The 21,336-nt window shown below is 35.5% G+C and overlaps 1 protein-coding gene across 2 annotated transcripts; it reads left to right on the top strand.

The window, feature by feature from the left end:
• Positions 1-2,473: 2,473 nt before the first annotated feature.
• lifrb (LIF receptor subunit alpha b) lies at positions 2,474-21,293 on the top strand. 2 transcript variants are annotated; one of them, XM_046867830.1, is made up of 19 exons: positions 2,474-2,683; positions 6,232-6,355; positions 7,867-7,962; positions 9,911-9,993; positions 10,509-10,659; positions 11,801-12,037; positions 12,180-12,306; positions 12,557-12,687; positions 12,784-12,923; positions 13,421-13,574; positions 14,006-14,067; positions 14,169-14,391; positions 14,486-14,668; positions 16,082-16,180; positions 17,742-17,903; positions 18,065-18,187; positions 19,528-19,621; positions 19,730-19,793; positions 20,655-21,293. In XM_046867830.1, exons 2-19 carry the CDS (start codon positions 6,289-6,291, stop codon positions 21,000-21,002), a joined length of 2,544 nt encoding a protein of 847 aa, XP_046723786.1. In that variant the 5' UTR covers positions 2,474-2,683; positions 6,232-6,288; the 3' UTR covers positions 21,003-21,293. The 2 variants fall into 2 exon arrangements, with proteins under 2 accessions (XP_046723786.1, XP_046723787.1); XM_046867831.1 differs by lacking the exons at positions 2,474-2,683; positions 6,232-6,355; positions 7,867-7,962 and adding an exon at positions 8,243-8,303 and having other exon boundaries at positions 9,815-9,993.
• The last annotated feature ends 43 nt before the right edge of the window (positions 21,294-21,336 follow it).

The raw sequence follows: 21,336 nt of genomic DNA, 5'->3' as shown, positions 1-21,336 counted from the left end.
TGTACTCAACATTCATGATCCATGTTCACAGTTAACCAGTAACACTGGTTATTTTACTGCATGAGTCATTTTCGGAAGCATGATCAGCGCTTGGTGGCTTCAGTGCCACCGAGAATCAATGTACTAAATTCTAGTAAATATTTAGATTTTTTTTTTTATTATTATGATTATTATTATTATTTCTGTGACTGCATTTATTTAAAGGAAGTGTGTTCTCATCACCATTCACACCCAGTAGTCTGAATTGTTCTATCTGAACATCTGTCATGTAAAAAAAAAAAAAACAATTTACACCTTCCATACATACATTTTTCTTTTTCTGTCTGAAGTGCACTCATGAACTTGCAGAGCACTGTATTAAATTTATCAAGAACCATTTAATATCGAGATTGCAGAAATCGATGCAAAAGAAGTGTTATTTATATTTTTCCTTGAGGAAAAAGAAAAACGTGTCTCAGAAAAGTTGTACATACTTGTAATGTTTTCTTTTATTTTCCCTAATTGTGGTCTCCCTTGTATAGTACAGTGTTTGTTTTGGGCATTAGAGAAGAGCCTTGAGAAACAATCTTATGAAAGGGATGCATTGTTAATAAAAAGAAAAGAAAAAAAACATGAATTGTGTCAACTGTGTTTAATCCGTCTTCAGAAGCCTATGAACTGAAAATGCTGTTATTACACTAGAGGGCAAAACCGAGCAAAAACCTCCGGGTCATAAACTTAGCTGTTGACAAAAATAACCTGGGTTAGTGTATTTCTTCAGTGGCACATTCAAAATCGACATATTCAATAATCATTCTTATCTGTATCTCATCAGTACCAACCTACTTTTCTTCATGAAATTTCGACTGTATAACTTTCGAATGGTGCTTCTTAAAGTGGAGACTGACAGGAAATGGGAATGGAAATTGCATCTGAATTTCTTCAAAATATTTTAATTTAATTCTCTCATGGATAATTTCCTAAACGGCATGCCTCTGTCTGTCTGACAAACAAAAATACCAATCAGTCATAACATTATGACCACCTGCCTTTTACTGCCAGAACAGTCCTGACCTGTCGAGCATTAATGTCTGCAATTTGAAGCACAGTAGTTCATCAGTTCGGACTACAGTTACACTCCCCACGTGTATCAAATGAGCCTCGGCTGCCCATGACCTGCTCACTGTTTCACCACTGTTCCTTCCTTGGACCAGTTTTAATAGATGCTGACGACTACAGACCGGAAAACACCCCACAAGAGCTGCAGTTATGCAGCTGCTCAGACCCAGTCGTCTGGCCATCACAATTTGGCCCTTGTCAAACTGTAATCCTTTTGCTTGCCCATTTTTCCTGCTTCTAACACATTAATTTTGAAGACAAAATGTTCACTTGCTGCCTAATATATCCACCCTGATCAGAGAGAGAGAACACTTTAGTAGTGCTAAAGTAAGCGTTTTATGCAAGATAAGAAAAAAAAAAATCATAAACTTGTGAAGGATAAGGCCATGCTTTATCATGTGTCTGTTTTTTCCTCCTAAAACATTGCAACTGCCTAAACCACAGATTCACACAATGTAAATGTAGGAACTATGTAAAAAAATAATAATAATAATAAAATTATGGAACTGGCTTGTTTTCAAATCTTCTGAGATGAGATTATCATCAGCCTATCAAGACAATAACGTTGACCTTTTGACTTGGAGTTTGTATATTCAGCAAAAATGTATAATGTTAAAATAATAAAACCACAGACAGATGAAGTGATTTGATTAACATGGATTATCTCTTAGATGTCTGGTAAGTGAAGGTCTAGCTAAACATTGTTGAGGCGCACCCCCTCATGACACTGGTTTTCTTAAATAGCAGAGGCATCTTTCAGCAAAATACTGCTCCTTGTAATACTGCAAAAATGTTTCAGAAATGGGTGGAGGAAAATCAACTTACATCCAAGTTCAATCCATCCAACTTACAGGACTTGAAAGATCGATCTATCTATCTATCTATCTATCTATCTATCTATCTATCTATCTATCTATCTATCTAGAGAAATCATAAAAAAAATAATTTAGTTGTTCCACATTTAAACTGAGTTTTTTTTTTAGAACACAGATTTACAATGTATGACAGTCATATATTATATAGATAGCTAATATAAATAACCAATGTTGCATGTATTATTATTATTATTATTATTATTATTACAACATTAAAGTAGTCAGTAAATGCTAAGCTGTGCTGAAGACAGTAGTCAGTGTGCTGATTGTCACCTGTGCTTTTATATGGATTTTTATTTTGTTTTTGTTTTTCAAATGAAATAAAATAGCAAAACCTCTAGATTTAAGCCTACAAACAGGGATATAGGAGTCATTTGGTGACAGATGTGACACTGTTTTTTATTTTTATTATTATTTTTTTTTACAGAACCTGTTATTGTGTGTGTGTGTGTGTGTGTGTGTGTGTGTGACTCGCTTCAGTCTCTCAAAGCTGTTGCTCAACACACCGCTGTTTCCTTTTCCCAGGAACTGCTCCGTCCTCTTCCAGTATGAACCTCCTCTCACTGAAACACTCCCATTTCTGCATTTTCTCTTTGGAAGCACATTTCCACTCCACATTTAACACTTATTACAAGTCCACACTCCATTCTGCTGTCTAAGAGCCTTTTTTCCGACCTGCGACACTTTAAAGAAGAGGAACACCTTCCCCGGTATGTCTGTCGTTAAACACACACACACACACACACACACACACACACACACACACACACACACACACACATATATTTGCTTTCAGTTTGTAATCAGAGGTGGGTGTTGGTGCTTGGTTGATAAGTATTTGTGTTAAAAGTCTTGTTTTAAAAAAAAAAATGTAATGATTTAATGTGATGTTTCGAGTTTTCCGATGTTATATATATAAAAAATCAGGAACTGTCAATCATTTGGAACTGTTTGATTTCTCGACAAAAGGCTTCTACTGGTTTTTCAACTGGGTTTTTTTTTTAATCCTGAAAAAAGGTACCTGTTAATTGGAATACTGGTAATAAACATAAGGTTGATCCAGGGTCCTAATATGTTCAATTATAATAATAATTTTAAACCTTATTCACATTACTATATAATAGATACTACAGATGTGCCATCCCAGTTCCGGGGCAAAGTGTATACCCTTTTTTTGTATAAAGTGCTTTATGTGTGTAATAGGCAGCCATTTAGTTAAAAAAAAAAAGAAAATGGGAGTAGCACTTTAAAATAGTCCAGAGATTCTGTCGTAGACTGTAAGTGTCCTTTTTTGAAGAAGGAAGGTCACAATGTCAGTAATCAAATGGAATATTTTATATATATATATATATATATATATATATATATATATATATATATATATATATATATATATATATATATATACAGTGAGGAAAATAAGTATTTGAACACCCTGCTATTTTGCAAATTCTCCCACTTAGAAATCATGGAGGGGTCTGAAATTGTCATCGTAGGTGCATGTCCACTGTGAGACATAATCTAAAAAAGAAAATCCAGAAATCACAATATATGATTTTTAAACTATTTATTTGTATGATACAGCTGCAAATAAGTATTTGAACACCTGTCTATCAGCTAGAATTCTGACCCTCAAAGACCTGTTAGTCTGCCTTTAAAATGTCCACCTACACTACATTTATTATCCTAAATTAGATGCACCTGTTTGAGGTTGTTAGCTGCATAAAGACACCTGTCCACCCCATACAATCAGTAAGAATCCAACTACTAACATGACCAAGAACAAAGCAGCTTGGTGAAAAAAAGGTCCACTGTTGAAGCAATCATTAGAAAATGGAGGAAGCTAAACATGACTGTCAATCTCCCTCGGACTGGGGCTCCATGCAAGATCTCACCTCATGGGGTCTCAATGATCCTAAGGAAGGTGAGAAATCAGCCCAGAACTACATGGGAGGAGCTGGTCAATGACCTGAAAAGAGCTGGGACCACCATTTCCAAGGTTACTGTTGGTAATAGACTAAGACGTCATGGTTTGAAATCATGCATGGCATGGAAGGTTCCCCTGCTTAAACCAGCACATGTCCAGGCACGTCTTAAGTTTGCCAATGACTAATGATGGCCAATGATTTGGATGATCCAGAGGAGTCATGGGAGAAAGTCATGTGGTCAGATGAGACCAAAATAGAACTTTTGGGTCATAATTCCACTAAACGTGTTTGGAGGAAGAAGAATGATGAGTACCATCCCAAAAACACCATCCCTACTGTGAAGCATGGGGGTGGTAGCATCATGCTTTGGGGGTGTTTTTCTGCACATGGGACAGGCACGAAGCACACAGCCAGGATAACCAAGGAGTGGCTCTGTAAGAAGCATATCAAGGTTCTGGCGTGGCCTAGCCAGTCTCCAGACCTAAACCCAATAGAGAATCTTTGGAGGGAGCTCAAACTCTGTGTTTCTCAGCGACAGGCCAGAAACCTGCCTCATCTAGAGAAGATCTGTGTGAAGGAGTGGGCCAAAATCCCTCCTGCAGTGTGTGCAAACCTGGTGAAAAACTACAGGAAACGTTTGACCTCTGTAATTGCAAACAAAGGCTACTGTACCAAATATTAACATTGACTTTCTCAGGTGTTTAAATACTTATTTGCTGCTGTATCATACAAATAAATAGTTAAAAAATCATATATTGTGATTTCTGTTTTTTTTTTTTGATTATGTCTCTCACAGTGGACATGCACCTACGATGACAATTTCAGACCCCACCATGATTTCTAAGTGGGAGAACTTAGCAGGGTGTTCAAATACTTATGTTCCTCACTGTATATCGATGAGTGAATAACACTTATTATGTCATCACCATTACACCTGTTAGTGGGTGGGATTTATTACGCAGCAAGTGAAAATGTTGTCCTCAAGGTTAATGTGTTAGAAACAGAACAAAATGGGCAAGGATTTGAGCGAGTTTGTCAAGGGCCAAATTGTGATGGCTAGACGACTGGGTCAGAGCATCTCCAAAACTGCAGCTCTTGTGGGGTGTTTCCCAGTCTGCAGTCATCAGCATCTATCAAAAGTAGTCCAAGGAAGGAACAGTGGTGAAATGGCGACAGGGTCATGGGCGGCCAAGGCTCATTTGATACACGTGGGGAGTGAAGGCTGCAGTCCGATCCAACAGATGAGCTACTGTCGTTCAAATTCCTGAAAAAGTTAATACTGTTAATGCTCTGTGGGTTTAGGATTGTTTTGGCATTAAAATAGGGACCAATACAGTATTAGGCAGGTGGTCATAATGTCATGCCTGATCAGTGTTTTATATATACAGTGGTGTGAAAAAGTGTTGTCCTGATTTCATTTTTTTTTGCATGTTTGTCACACTTTAATGTTTCTGATCATTAAACTAATTTAAATAATAGTAAAAGATAACACAAATGTACACAACATGCAGTTTTTAAATTAAGGTTTTTATTATTGAGGGAAAATAAAATCCAAAACTACATGGCCCTGTGTGAAAAAGTGTTTGCCTGGTTTGTGGCTGGGCCACACTTAGCAGCAACAACTGCAATCAAGTGTTTGCGATAACTTGCAATGAGTCTGTTACGGCACTGTGGAGAAATTTTGGTCACTCATCTATACCTCATTGGAGGGTTTTCGAGCATGAACCGCCTTTTTAAGGTCATGCCACAGCATCTCAGTAGGATTCAGGTCAGATTAGACTTTGACTAGGCCACTCCAAAGTCTTCATTTAGTTTTTCTTCAGTAAGGTGGACTTACTGATGTGTTTTGGATCATTGTCCTGCTGCAGAACCCAAGTTCGCGTCAGCTTGAGGTCACGAACAGATTAAAGAAACATTCAAAAAAATAAGAAATCACCACAATATGTGAATATATGTATATGCCAATATTCAATATTATTTTTCACCTGATGCACAGTACTGATTTTCAACTTTCTGCAAGAATGTTTTGTGCGAAATGTTGTGTGATGTTCCTGTGTTTTAAGCTTAGTGTCCTAGGGTTATGTGGAAGATCCATGGCAATATCTATTTGCAGATTTGACAGATATCATCCAGCAAAAGACCAAAATTGTTTTTAAACCAAAATGCTGTTTTGCATGAGTTGTTTGTGTGTAGCAGGGAATATAAAATGTGCAAGTTTTACTAGCCAAAATCCAACCTACAACAGGAAGCTTCTACTTTCCAAACAATAGGGTATTGACACCTTTTCCTTGTACTCCTGCTGATCAAAACCCCTTGTTTTGTTTTTCCAGCATATCATTTCTCAGTAACTAATCACACCGGTGTAAGCCGTTGTGTGCTGTCGTGTAATGGCCCGTGTGTGTGTGTGGTTTCTGGGTGCAGTGCTCTTATTGCTGATTGTGGAAAAACAGGATGGTGAGTCTACACCACATCTAAAAAAAAATCTGTAAAGCATGCATTGTTCTAAGCTGCAAATTTTCTAGGCTTACTTCTCTGTCTGATCTACAAACTACTTTCAGATGGTACTGACCCTCACTGACTGAGCTCCTGCAGTTAATAAAAAAACCTACTGTTATCACAAATAATTATGTTTTACACCTTATACAGTTATTGTGCTAATTTAGTTGTTAATTACACTCTGGTTAATGCCATTAGGAGGTTTTGATTCATGTGCAGCTGCAATGTACAGGTTTATATCAATGTAACTGTTCAATTACATTATTAGTTCATGGCTCAATTACAGGAATATTTTCGGTGAGCAACACACATAAACAGATTTAAAATACATGTAATTGTTGATATGGTGAAGTTTTCTCTAGTGAGATATAAATGTATATTTATGAACGCAGTCTCCAGTGTCAAATTTGTTTGGACAGTCAAAGGTAAAGGTATGGGACTGTGCCTGTGAATTTGTAACTACAGTGCAAAGTGAAGGAGCAGTTTACTTCAGATGGGCCAATAACCAGGGAAAAGAGAGAGAGAGAGAGAGAGATTGTGTATTTTGTATAGCCCTTTGAATAGAGATTTTCACAAAGTGTTCTAAATATTTTTACACTAATTTTTCCCCGTGTGTATTTTTGGTAAATGTCAATCACCTAAGCACTTTCATGGCACATTTGGCCACAATTACAAAACTCTTGGCTCTAAATCGTCCAGTTTTACAGCTCAACTAGTGCAGAATGTTGGCTATACTAGACATGTAATAATAATTACTTTTCTTAATAAGGTGCCAATACTTTTGTTGCTCTGAATAGCTGGACTTATATGTGTTAATATATAGATTTGTATTGAATTGTCATTCATTTGAAATGACAAGATTTTACAAAATGTTCATTAACTTTGTATGTGTTGGAAAAAGAACATATTTGAACATATCAGTATAATTCATGTATGAACTCAAACAAACTCATTCTATATTATACAGAATGAAGAAGATTAATTGGACCTAAAAGAAATCAAATTGAATTTTTTTTTTTTACAGTTTTTCAACCCATAATTACAAAGTGTTTGAAGATTTTATAAAACATTACAATGTACAGTATATGTGTGTAGCAATTGTTTTTTTTAAGATACATATGCAAAAAGATTTGAATATGGTATCTAGCAGTGTGTTCCACCAACCTTTTCCACAAAAGGAAACATCTGCTTGTAAAATCACATATATATAAGCAAGACTAAACAAGTAGCCTGGCTTAGAGTTTCCGGAAAAATCCCGTAGGCACTAAAGTGCAGGAAATCTCTCAGGGGTGGAGGGACTTTCACATTGCTGATATGGACAGAAATAGAAACTGTTCTGTATATACATGGCTCATTGACAGAGTTTGAATTTATGCTGAATTTATGCTGTTTTTATTATTTATTTTTTTTACCCCAGTATGAGATTTGCTGATTTTCACATGCTACTGTTTGTAAACTCTCGTTAATAGCACATCCACTAGCTGCCCCAAAGAATCTGCAAGTTTACGCCGAAGGTGGCTTGGATAATTTGGGTGTTTGGAAGATGAATATTGAGTGGGAGGATGGTTTCACCAACAGCATCCAGCAAAAGACCAAAATTGTTTTTAAACCAAAATGCTGTTTTGCATGAGTTGTTTGTGTGTAGCAGGGAATATAAAATGTGCAAGTTTTACTAGCCAAAATCCAACCTACAACAGGAAGCTTCTACTTTCCAAACAATAGGGTATTGACACCTTTTCCTTGTACTCCTGCTGATCAAAACCCTTGTTTTGTTTTTCCAGCATATCATTTCTCAGTAACTAATCACACCGGTGTAAGCCGTTGTGTGCTGTCGTGTAATGGCCCGTGTGTGTGTGTGTGGTTTCTGGGTGCAGTGCTCTTATTGCTGATTGTGGAAAACAGGATGGTGAGTCTACACCACATCTAAAAAAAAATCTGTAAAGCATGCATTGTTCTAAGCTGCAAATTTTCTAGGATTACTTCTCTCTCTGATCTACAAACTACTTTCAGATGGTACTGACCCTCACTGACTGAGCTCCTGCAGTTAATAAAAAAACCTACTGTTATCACAAATAATTATGTTTTACACCTTATACAGTTAGTGTGCTAATTTAGTTGTTAATTACACTCTGGTTAATGCCATCAGGAGGTTTTGATTCATGTGCAGCTGCAATGTACAGGTTTATATTAATGTAACTGTTCAATTACATTATTAGTTCATGGCTCAATTACAGGAATATTTTCGGTGAGCAACACACATAAACAGATTTAAAATACATGTAATTGTTGATATGGTGAAGTTTTCTCTAGTGAGATATAAATGTATATTTATGAACGCAGTCTCCAGTGTCAAATTTGTTTGGACAGTCAAAGGTAAAGGTATGGGACTGTGCCTGTGAATTTGTAACTACAGTGCAAAGTGAAGGAGCAGTTTACTTCAGATGGGCCAATAACCAGGGAAAAGAGAGAGAGAGAGAGAGAGATTGTGTATTTTGTATAGCCCTTTGAATAGAGATTTTCACAAAGTGTTCTAAATATTTTTACACTAATTTTTCCCCGTGTGTATTTTTGGTAAATGTCAATCACCTAAGCACTTTCATGGCACATTTGGCCACAATTACAAAACTCTTGGCTCTAAATCGTCCAGTTTTACAGCTCAACTAGTGCAGAATGTTGGCTATACTAGACATGTAATAATAATTACTTTTCTTAATAAGGTGCCAATACTTTTGTTGCTCTGAATAGCTGGACTTATATGTGTTAATATATAGATTTGTATTGAATTGTCATTCATTTGAAATGACAAGATTTTACAAAATGTTCATTAACTTTGTATGTGTTGGAAAAAGAACATATTTGAACATATCAGTATAATTCATGTATGAACTCAAACAAACTCATTCTATATTATACAGAATGAAGAAGATTAATTGGACCTAAAAGAAATCAAATTGAATTTTTTTTTTTTACAGTTTTTCAACCCATAATTACAAAGTGTTTGAAGATTTTATAAAACATTACAATGTACAGTATATGTGTGTAGCAATTGTTTTTTTTAAGATACATATGCAAAAAGATTTGAATATGGTATCTAGCAGTGTGTTCCACCAACCTTTTCCACAAAAGGAAACATCTGCTTGTAAAATCACATATATATAAGCAAGACTAAACAAGTAGCCTGGCTTAGAGTTTCCGGAAAAATCCCGTAGGCACTAAAGTGCAGGAAATCTCTCAGGGGTGGAGGGACTTTCACATTGCTGATATGGACAGAAATAGAAACTGTTCTGTATATACATGGCTCATTGACAGAGTTTGAATTTATGCTGAATTTATGCTGTTTTTATTATTTATTTTTTTTACCCCAGTATGAGATTTGCTGATTTTCACATGCTACTGTTTGTAAACTCTCGTTAATAGCACATCCACTAGCTGCCCCAAAGAATCTGCAAGTTTACGCCGAAGGTGGCTTGGATAATTTGGGTGTTTGGAAGATGAATATTGAGTGGGAGGATGGTTTCACCAACAGCATCCAGCCAGACACAGTTACCTACGATGTTAATATTTTCTATAGTGAGACAGGGGAACTGGTTCATAATGTAAGTTGATATTTATATAATAAAACAATTTTATTGTTCTATTTCAGTAAAGAGCCTAATAGTAGTTTTTGCAACAAATCATGGCCTAAATTACAGGAAAGAAATTATCTAGCAAATTTACCCAAAAGCCTAGCGATAACCTTTGCTCAAAAACTGATCATTCGATTAACACTGTTTTGATAGATTTGGTAAATAAAGATGTGAACTTAAGTTTCATTTCATATTTCAAAATAACTTTTTTCAGCACAGTAATGATACACACATTCCCAGGTATTTCCAAGCCTTAGAAATTGCTTAACACAATAATCGGTGCCCATAGCTTACTAGCCTGAATTGGTTCAATATACCTGCTAATGGCTTGGCTCTAAAAACTGAAGCAAAACCGAGTCACTTTGTGAAAAAGGTGTACTGTTTTTTTTTTATCTGTTTCAGTTCTGGCATTCAATGTAGCAGCTTCTTGAGCACACTAATATCTATTGTAACACGTTGTGCTTTTTGCATCCGCTGCCTTTTAGGAAAAATTAGTACTGAAAGCAAATCCAGCAGGCCATTATAAGTGGAGCTGGACTTCAACATTACCACTGCAGTGTGCATCACATTCTGTCAAGCTGCGCTACAGAGACCGTGACCACACCAGTTCCTGGACACCTCCGCAAATTTTATCTGGTGTGTATTTATTTGAATTCTTTGACCTGAGAAATGTCTGAATGTTTTTTTTGTTTGTTTTTTTTAACACAAATACAGTTCACAGTGGGTGGTTAAAGGAGCTGGTGATGTGTTGCTCATAAATGAGTCAGCTCAACTCAATATAGGTGAATGTTGAGAGGGTTTTGTATGCAATGGAAAACTTGTTTCAATGATTAAGCTATTTGTTTTGTTGGAATGGAGGATCTGTCCTTCTACATGTTGAAGATACTGGAGACTGTATGTAGTCAAGTGTATTATGGAGGGTAACCATTTGAACACGATGTGGTCCAAGCCTTTCCTTGATGAATTGAACCGATCCCTGACTGCAGAGAATGCTTTCTTACTCGTTTATCAGTTTAAAATGTCACAATTAACCTGGTTAAAATGTAATCTGGTAAAAATGTAAACAAGATGTGCACACATTGTTCTTAAAACAAGTTTAACAGATTGTTGAGAAATTGTGGGTTGTTACACGAGATGTCAACAGGTGATGTCGAAGCAGCGCTAAATATGTGACATTTTCTCTCTCTCTCTCTCTCTCTCTCTCTCTCTCTCTCTCTCTCTCTCTCTCTCTCTCTGTTTACTTTTGAATTATGCTATGATGATGATGATTCCCACAGAGAAAAAAGACAATATGAGACCTCGTATTGCCTGACTTGGTTTAGTGTCAAAGTTTACAATATGGGCAGCAACGTTTTGGATGAGTTGAAATGGAGAGAATATCATTACAGTCATGGGAGCAGGATGTTATTAAAGCATGAATCAGTTGCACTTAGAAAGAGCCACGTGTATTCTGGCAGTGTAGAGAGTGAAGAACGTGGAGGTTGTTTTTAATGTGTGGTGTGTGTAGCAAAGTGAACATAGTTCTTGTAAGGTACAATGCTCAAGCTCAGATTGAATGTAGAGAGATAAAATGTAAAAAAATATATATTTTAGTTGCTGTCTATGTATTGAATGTTTTGAAGGTACATACATAAGAATTCCACTCACCTTATACACTTTGCTTCATAACTGTATAAAATGTAACATGGCAATACATATGAATCTGTATCCTGATAATTATGACAGTAGCACTATGAAATTTGCAAATATTATTATTTTTTCCTTCTTTACCCTACAGGTAATGACACGGACACAACATTGTATCCTCAAAATCATGTTGCACTGGTTAATGAGAGCATCAGGTTTTGCTGTATCCTGAAGCCAGGTCACAATTACCAGTCCGGAATCTCTGTTTTCACAATTAAAATCAGCAGCCGAACTTATGCCACTGAGCCTATCCGACATCCTTATCCATCTCCTGAACATGGTTTTGAGATAAAGTGTGAGGATGAGGGCTCTGTTTACTACATTGGCTGTAAGTATACACTAGCATATTCCTAAACTTTCCTAGATTCAATGAAAGTGTGTTTTGTGAAGAATGTTTTCTATAAGTTACCTCTTTTTTTGGTGCAAAAATTTAAGAATGATCAAAGTTTTTACTTGATTGGTTACTGCAGATGCTCCTGATGACCACAGCTTAACATGTGAGACTCGAGATCTCAGTTCTGTGGAGTGTCACTGGAAACAAGGGAAAATTAAAAACCGTTCTGAAATTTTCAAGCAAACAAACTACATCAATGAAAGGTGAGAAGTTGAGAAAGCGCCATTATAAAAATAATCACTCTTTGTTACTTTGTTACCTGATTATTGGTGTCTTTTATTCAGCCAGATGAGTGCCAAAAGTACAGAAAAGTTGTTCAGGATTTTCAAACTATTTCCCACCAAGAAAACACTACAAACTTACACTAAAATGATTGTACAATGTGTGCGTATTCTACTTTCTGTTTCTTCTTCAAAGGAATGCTCATAATGCCGTATTATGTTTCTCATTTAGGAAATGTAATATATCTGGGTTTTGTGTTCTGGACAACACCATAGACACTGGTTTGGTGAACTGGACCCTCACTGCAAAAAATATCCTTGGCACGAAAATAATCTTTGACACAGCTGATCCAAAACACAGAGGTAAAGTATAGTATAAAAGTTTGGCCTTTTCTATTTATGATTCTTTGAACAGTTCAATCTTAGTGTAAAATGTACAATGTTCCCACTTTTCTGTAGTGCACCTGAAAGCACCAACACTCAAACCTGTCACTCAGTTGAATGCAAGAAATACAACTCTTGAGTGGATTTGGAATGGACTGAATTATGGTTCCTTTTCTATGGTATGCCAAGTGGAGGTCAATGAACGCATAATTAATGTAAGTCTTCTCATTCGAATTAAACAAATAGTTTAGGTGAAGTAATGTAATAGAAGTAACAGAAGCTTAAAGATAACAATTTAGCATTATGCGTCTGTACACTTGTCTCAAAAGACATTGCTTGGATCAGTAACATTAGTTGTACACAAAGCAGAATTGGACACATTAAAATTCAGCTTTACATTATTGTATAACTTACACACTTAAACCTCCTATTTGAATCTGATGCTGACATTGAGTGATTTAACGTCATTTTGAAGCTATAAGTGTTTTTAGTTTCCTGTCCTACAGAAGTGCCAAACAAGCAGAGCCAAAAATTTGCTTGAGGACTTAAACCAAAAAGCAAAAAATAAAATAATCAACTTTTGGGGGGCAAATACACTTCAGTGCACTACCCCACTATTGTTTACTTTTTCCTACTCCGCCTAAGTTTCTTATTTATACTATTTCAATATAATTGTATTTATATTGTATCATTGTAATATCTTTCCTTTTAGGAAAGTTTTGAAGGTACAGGACTGATCTCAGTGATCTTGGAAGATCTGCAGCCATTTACTCAGTATAAAGCTCGCGTACGGTGCGGCTCTCGTGAGCATTTTTATAAATGGGGGGACTGGAGTAACCTCATCACCTTTGTCACCAAAGAAGACAGTAAGTATTAAACATATAAACGTTTAAATAGAAAATTTAATTGTAGGCAATATGTCAGATTATACTTGCAGACTGTCAAGCTTAGACATTTTTATTTGCAAAATTTGCAATATTGGGACAGTGTGCACAAATGATCATGTGACCAGTCATGCAGAAATAAGTCAAGTAAGCTATACATTTGCTTATGTTACATCACATGGACAGGTTTTTAGAAGATGGCATTTTAACAGTTTGTCTTTTTTGATTATTAACTTAACATATTACAGACTGGGCACACTATATATTTTTTATAATTAAATAAGGATTCGATGGTGGAAAATTGTAGCTTTTTTGTATTCCATTTAATGTCATTTTTCTGACTTTGTCATGTAAATAAAAGTTTTATTTATGCAGTATAAAAACGCTTCTTCTAACTTCACTACTGTTTTCAGTTCCAGCAGCTGTAGATGTATGGATGCAGGTTTTTAATGAACAGACTTATGTTGTGTGGAAGGTAAGTTCACTTGATGTTATTTGCCCTCATAACACAGTCAAGTGCTCTGGTGTTATGATTGTAACATTAGAAATGTATAGGAATGTTTAACTATTTTATAGAAACTAAGTGCTGCTCAGAGCCATGGGACCATCACAGCTTATAAACTGGTTATGGAAAGCTCTACAAATGGCAAAACAGAGCATGTCACTAAATCACCAAACGAGCTCTGCCATAAGGTGCCAGCAGGCAGCTCAAAAACACCTCGTGTCTATTCTGTGTCTGCTGAGAACTCTGCTGGTGTCTCTCATCCCTCCAACATCACCATCCCCAATCTGTCTCCAGGTAAAGAGTTGCAATGGACAGTGGTTGTGCTTTGAATGTACTGACTAATATCACAACAAGGATGTGATCGTTTTTACTAAAATTCTTTACACAGGTGCTGGCGTATTTACCAGGAATATTACAGGAAACAACGGCGCTTTTGAATTAATGTGGGAACTGAGCCCTAAGTCCAGATGTGGCTATGTGCTGGACTGGTATCCAACTTACAATGCACAACTGTGTTCTGTTCAGTGGATAAAAATTCCCTCCAGTGTTTTCAGTGCAAAAATTTCCTCAGGTCAGTAACAAAAAAATTTATGTTTTTACTGTATGCCAAAGCTACTAACTTCTAGTTGATGTAATAACAAATCACAAGTCTTAAAGAATATTTTGGTCACAATGTTGAGATAATAGTGTGACATGCCTTTATTGTGACCAAAACAATTTTATGTTGACAGTGTTAGAAACCTCACAGTGGCTGTACTGCTGTAAAACTTCAAAAGCCACCATTAGAAGTACATAGAAATACACTGACAGGACAACTATAAATATCAAACAAAATCCTTATTACCTTAAGCTGTTTAGTTGAGCATTTTGTGCACAATTCTGTATCATACATATTAACGCCCTAAACAGAATGTAGTAATTTACTTTTTTTTTTTTATTAAAATATATTCATTATAGAATCTGACTTATCTGTTATATAATGCATCTTGAATTTTACTTGGAGCTTATAGTGTGATTGGTAATAATCTTAAATAGGTAGGTGTATAAGCACAGGAATGGGAATGTTGTTGCAATGCACAATGAAGTAATGTCATGTCAGCACACATGCCCTTCAAAGTAGCCAGACATTAGAACGTAGTAATTTATTGTGAAATATAACAGAAGAATTTTTCTACTATGTATTATATGTGTATGGCTTTTTCATAGCTAAATGATATGACGATATCTGTTTTATTCAGTTAATTTTCTCATCCATTCTCTGCAATCTTTAAGTGTTTAAGTTTTGGACTGTGTGGCTTCTATATAAAATTTCACAGTGTAGCTATGAAATTAGTTAAATGAAATTGAGTTGTTCCATTCTATTGCGAATATGCATATACGTCTGTGGCCTAAGTATGGAATAAAACACTTTGCTGTGTGCTTCTATTGAGTAATAATGACTGATAGGATGATGTAATATATGCAGTGAAGCAGAATAACTGTTACCCCTTTAATTCCCCCTTTTAATTTTCAGCATATTATCTATTGCCTTCAGTTTTTACATTATTGCCAACTATAATGTTAATAGATTATTGAAAACTTCAGCAAGCACAATCATATGCTTTAATAGAAAAATAATCAGCACTTTCTGAACAATCATATTCAAGAATTTGTTACAAATTGAAGTAGTACTGTGGTGTATCCTACACTGTACTTTCTTTCACAGCAAGCAGCTCATGCACTGATTTGATGGGTAGTGTCTTATATACCATAGCAACATCTTATCTAATTATGAAGGATGCTTTCAGAGTGCACAGCATCTTTCAGTAGCTGAATTAAGCATCTTTGCTTACACAAATTGGACACACTTCCTGATTAATCCTTATGAATGTAAGCACTACACAGCATTACAATTGTAAAAAACAGAAACAAAAAAGGGATATGCTGAAGTCATATTTTCTGTAGATTCATCATGTTTAACCTGATTATGCTGTGTTATTAACAGATTTTAAAGAGGGAGTAAAATACACTCTTTCAGTTTATGCCTGTACTTCAGGAGCACCATACTTACTGCAGAGGAGAGAAGGCTATATGGTAGAGCTGCGTAAGTACTTAATATTATTTTCCTTTGGTTTAACTATTTTGCAGTGAAGGATGTTTTGACAGAAACAGTAAAGGAGGTGTGTCATCTGATTTTGTCAGTATCTTTAAAGGAGGTGTGGCCTCTTTGTCTATTAGAATAAGTGAAGGAGGCATGGCCTCTGTGTCTAATAGAATCAGTGAAGACGGTGTGGCCTCTGCACCCATGTCTATTAGAATCAGTGAAGGAGGTGTGACCACTGCTTCTATTTCAACATCAGTGCAAAAAAGTGTGACCTCTCTACCTGTGTCTATTAGAATCAGTGGAGAAGATGTGCCTTCTTTATCTATTAGAATCTGTGAAGAAAGTATGCTTCTGTATCTATTAGAATCAGTGAAGAAGGTGTGGGCTCTCTGTTAGATTCAGTGAAGAAGGTTTGGCCACTGTTTCTGTTAAAATCAGTGAAGGCTTCTGTGTCAGTCATGCAGAAGAATGCATTGCTTCTGTAACTGCCTGTTCCTGGTGAAAGAGGCATTTATTTGAGCAGTAATTATACATTTTTGAAACCTTAACTCTTCCGATTTAATTATTATATATATATTTTTATTAAAGTCCTTCATTCACTTTGCATAGGGCATGCTGGTCAAATCTTCTTGGATGGAGATATATATTTGTAGATAGATAGATAGATGGATAGACGGATAGATGGATAGTATATGTACAGTGAGGAAAATAAGTATTTGAACACCCAGCTATTTTGCAAGTTATTTAGAAATCATGGAGGGGTCTGAAATTGTCATTGTAGGTGCATGTCCACTGTGAGAGACATAATCTAAAAAAATAAATTCCAGAAATCACAATATATCATTTTTAAACTATTTATTTGTATGATACAGCTGCAAATAAGTATTTGAACACCTGTCTATCAGCTAGAATTCTGACCCTCAAAGACCTGTTAGTCTGCCTTTAAAATGTCCACCTCCACTACATCTATTATCCTAAATTAGATGCACCTGTTTGAGGTCGTTAGCTGCATAAAGACACCTGTCCACCCCATACAATCAGTAGCCAGTCTCCAGACCTAAACCCAATAGAGAATCTTTGGAGGGAGCTCCGTGTTTCTCAGCAACAGGCCAGAAACCTGACTGATCTAGAGAAGATCTGTGTGGAGGATTGGGCCAAAATCCCTCCTGCAGTGTGTGCAAACCTGGTGAAAAACTACAGGAAACGTTTGACCTCTGTAATTGCAAACAAAGGCTACTGTACCAAAAATTAACATTGACTTTTTCAGGTGTTCAAATATTTATTTGCAGCTGTATCATACAAATAAATAGTTTAAAAATCATACATTGTGTTTTCAGGATTTTTTTTTTTAGATTATGTCTCTCACAGTGGACATGCACCTACGATGACAATTTCAGACCCCTCCATGATTTCTAAGTGGGAGAACTTGCAAAATAGCAGGGTGTTCAAATACTTATGTTCCTCACTGTATATTATGAGCAAATACAATAATGTCTTGTTTTTTTTATCCTGTACTTGTACTCTGTCAGTTACTTTTTAATTTTATGTGTCTTTTGTGCAGCCCCATCAGGAAAAGTTCAGAATCTAACTGCTATGCAGGAGGGCTTGAATATTTACCTCTCCTGGGGTAATGTGAAAGAACATGAGCAGAGAGGCTTTATAAAGGGTTATAATGTGTCTTACAGTCACTCTGGAGGAGATCAAGTGAATGTTGTTATATCTGGTAAGTGAGATTAGCTCTTTTGTTACTATCAATGAAACAAACAAATCCTTAAAAGGAATTTTTATAGAGAAGAAATTAATTTTTGCACTGCTTTTGGCATGTTTGTGGTAAACAGTACAAAAACAGTAACATAAAATGTCTTATTGTCGTATTAATTCAAGATCCCAGTATTCAAAAGTACAAGTTCCGTCTTCCTGTGGAAACCTACATATTCACAGTGAAAGCCTTCACATCTGCAGGAGAAGGTCCTAGATCTGAGACCACTGTATCAATGGATCCTCAGGGTATGTGTGTGTTTAAAAGTTTAACCTCATATGTTACCTGTCATTTACAATGTTGAATTACTAGATCAATAGTGATTTTTTATTTTTTGTATTAGGAAATGTGCAATTTTTATATTTAGATATGTATGTGTGTATTTATCTGTCTGACACCAGCTTCACCAGCTTCCAGAGATCAGGTTCATGTTGTAGAACCACATTTACTTAAGAATAGTACTTACATAGTACAATTACCATTTAAAATTCTAATATTTAGCTTTATTCTTATCACTTGCAGTTATTTACTGACCTCTAGTGTTTGTCTTTTTCCAGTGACATAAATCAATTTTATTATACACCAGTGTTAATTTTGCATCTGAAACAATTTTAAATATGATAACTTTACTTATCACAGATACACAGAAATGTGTAAGGGCACGAAAGCAAACAACGCAGCAGAGCAGAAATTGCATTTGGCACTGTCTCCTTTAGGCTACAGATTTGGTGTTGGAATTAAATCCTGCTGCATTATTATAACATAAGCTTACATCTTTTGTTATTATTTATCACTTTGTACACATTGTATATGATCATCTGTTTGTTCTAATATAAACATATAGGTAGTAAAATATTTATGTGGCTTTTTGAGAAAAATGTGCATTTAAAAAAAAAAAAAAAGCCTTTTGTTGGTGTTTTGCTGATACAATAGTTTGCTGAAATAAAGCGTACACTATATTTCGAAATGTATGTGGACACCTAACCATCACTCCAATATGTGAACTGCACAAAGCTTCCACCTCAGTGAACACATCTGGGATTAATTGGAACTTAGACTGCATGCCAGGCCTTCTCACCCAACATGAGCAAAAATCCCCACAGCCACTTTCCAAAATCTAGTGAAAAGCCTTTTCAGAAGAGCTGAGGTTATTATAACAACTAAGCCAGACTAAATGTGGAATGGGATTTTCCCATGTGGGTGTAATGGTCAGGTGCACACATACCAATATAGTCCAATATTGTAAGTTGTATAGTGTAATATCGTATTTCTGCAACTATTTCATTATGTTTATAAAAATTCTTGCAGTTTTTATATATCGTAAAAAACATTTACATTTGACCATATGGAAGGTTTTCCATACATATATTCCACACAGCTTATCACTGCAACTGACTATAAAATGACAAATAAGTGACATAGTACAATATATTATAATATAATGCCATAATTTAGAGGGCCCCTACTACAACCAGCATTACAACCACCCCATTAAATACATGCATGATTGTTTTAAGAATGCTTGAAGTTTTATTAATGTGTATTAATATGCTATTTATTTATTTATTTTTATTATTTATTTTTGCAGTTGACCTGGTGATCATTAAAGTTGCTTTTTTTCTGGCCGTGATGTTAGTTTTACTTTGCATAATTTCACTCCTTTTCTACAGAAATTGGAAATGGTATGTCACATTTAAATTTCACTATATCTTTATGAAAACATTACAGACAATACGGAGTGCAGAACTTTAATATCCTCTCTTCCCACTTTTCTTGAATGATTCCATCAGGGTAAAATCAGTGCTGTGGCCTGAAGTCCCCAAGCCGACGGTTTCAGATGACTTTTTTAAAAAGGTGAGTCGTCAGGACTGATCTACTGCACACATTGCAAAGAGTTGATCTTTTTCGATGCAAGAATGCGAGGAAATAATTTACATTCACATGTTATATTTCTGGGGTCTATGAAAAGTTTACAGCTGCCAGTGTAGCTATTTGTAAACTTGTTTTAATGCAGAAATCATGTTAGAGGTTTTAGTGTTTCAAACAAATATTGTTTCTGGTGTTACTTTTACACATAGACAAATTAATTTATGTAAAAAATATTCACAGTCAAAGTCATAATTTGAAATATTAGATGCATTTGCCTTAAAATACAAATGAGATATTGTTGGAATGAAATTTTTACCAGAAAGAGTAGGTTTGCTGTTTGCACAAGGCTAAACTGGTAACCTTATTAGCTTCATACCTAAAAACTAAAACTAAAGAGGCACACCTTATACAACAGACAAAGCTTGAATAATAGATTACGTTTGGGATTAAATTTAATATTTAGCTATATCATTGCTTTAGATTTGTACAGGAAGTCTCTAATTTTGCTAGTTAGAGCCTCTACAGTACATTAGTTGCTGGTTAGACTTTAGTGCCTTGAGTAGGAAATACCAGGTAATTCCTCCACAATTATTATGTTTTAAATATATTTTGAATGAATAATGGGTTTTACTTTTTTGTTTTCACTGGTATTCCACATAATGATGCACCTTCAATATTCAGATCAAGAACACTTTTGTTTTTTTATCCCCTTTCTGTACTTGAATTCTTGAATATTCTAATTCAGATTGCAAAACTATGTACTCTCTTTGTTCATTTTCTGGTAGTGGATTGTGCAAATTCATTTGACTCCTAACTTTTTTCCCCTCATTTTTCTATTATTTGTAGAATATTTATCAAGGGCAAGTGATCGATCATCTGTTGCATGAAGAAAGTGAAGTATTGAAAGTAAAAAGTCCGGAAATCTGTCCTGCAATCATTGTACTTGATCAACAGAAAGAACATCATGAAGCCCAGAATCTCTACAGCACTCAATCCAAAGACTCACTATCAACCGACATGTATCAAACACCTAATAGTAATCCACAAACTCTACCTCTCATTGTTGATTTTTCTTACAAGGAGATTCCATGTCCCGGGATTCCAAACCCAACATACAACCTGCCTGTGACGCCTGCAGGTGATAATGATTTAACACTGGGCTACATGCCTCAGACACAGAATGGCAGTAACTGATAATGGTCAGCCATATGATGCTCACCTGTGCTCCTATTTACAAGCTAACATGTCTGGAATGTATTATAAGACAAACTGATTCCACTTCAGTCAGTTGGTCAGAGCTTTTAAAACTGAGATTTTCAAAATGTACTTTATACCAGTAGACTTGAGTATTAAAATGGCGCTGTATGCACTTATAATGTGACCACTGTATTATTGTACATTTTTTTATTGTAATTGTATATATGTTTCAGCAGTTATCTTGACAGAAATATATATATATTCGAAATAAACACATTTTATGTCTAATGGCATGTCTAAAAGCTGCATTTTACTCAACCTAGAATACTAG

This window comes from Silurus meridionalis, chromosome 15, assembly GCF_014805685.1.
Source record: "Silurus meridionalis isolate SWU-2019-XX chromosome 15, ASM1480568v1, whole genome shotgun sequence".
Lineage (NCBI taxonomy): Eukaryota > Metazoa > Chordata > Actinopteri > Siluriformes > Siluridae > Silurus > Silurus meridionalis.
The sequence above is the reverse complement of the archived record's forward strand: the minus strand, read 5'-3'. Positions and strand labels throughout refer to the sequence as shown.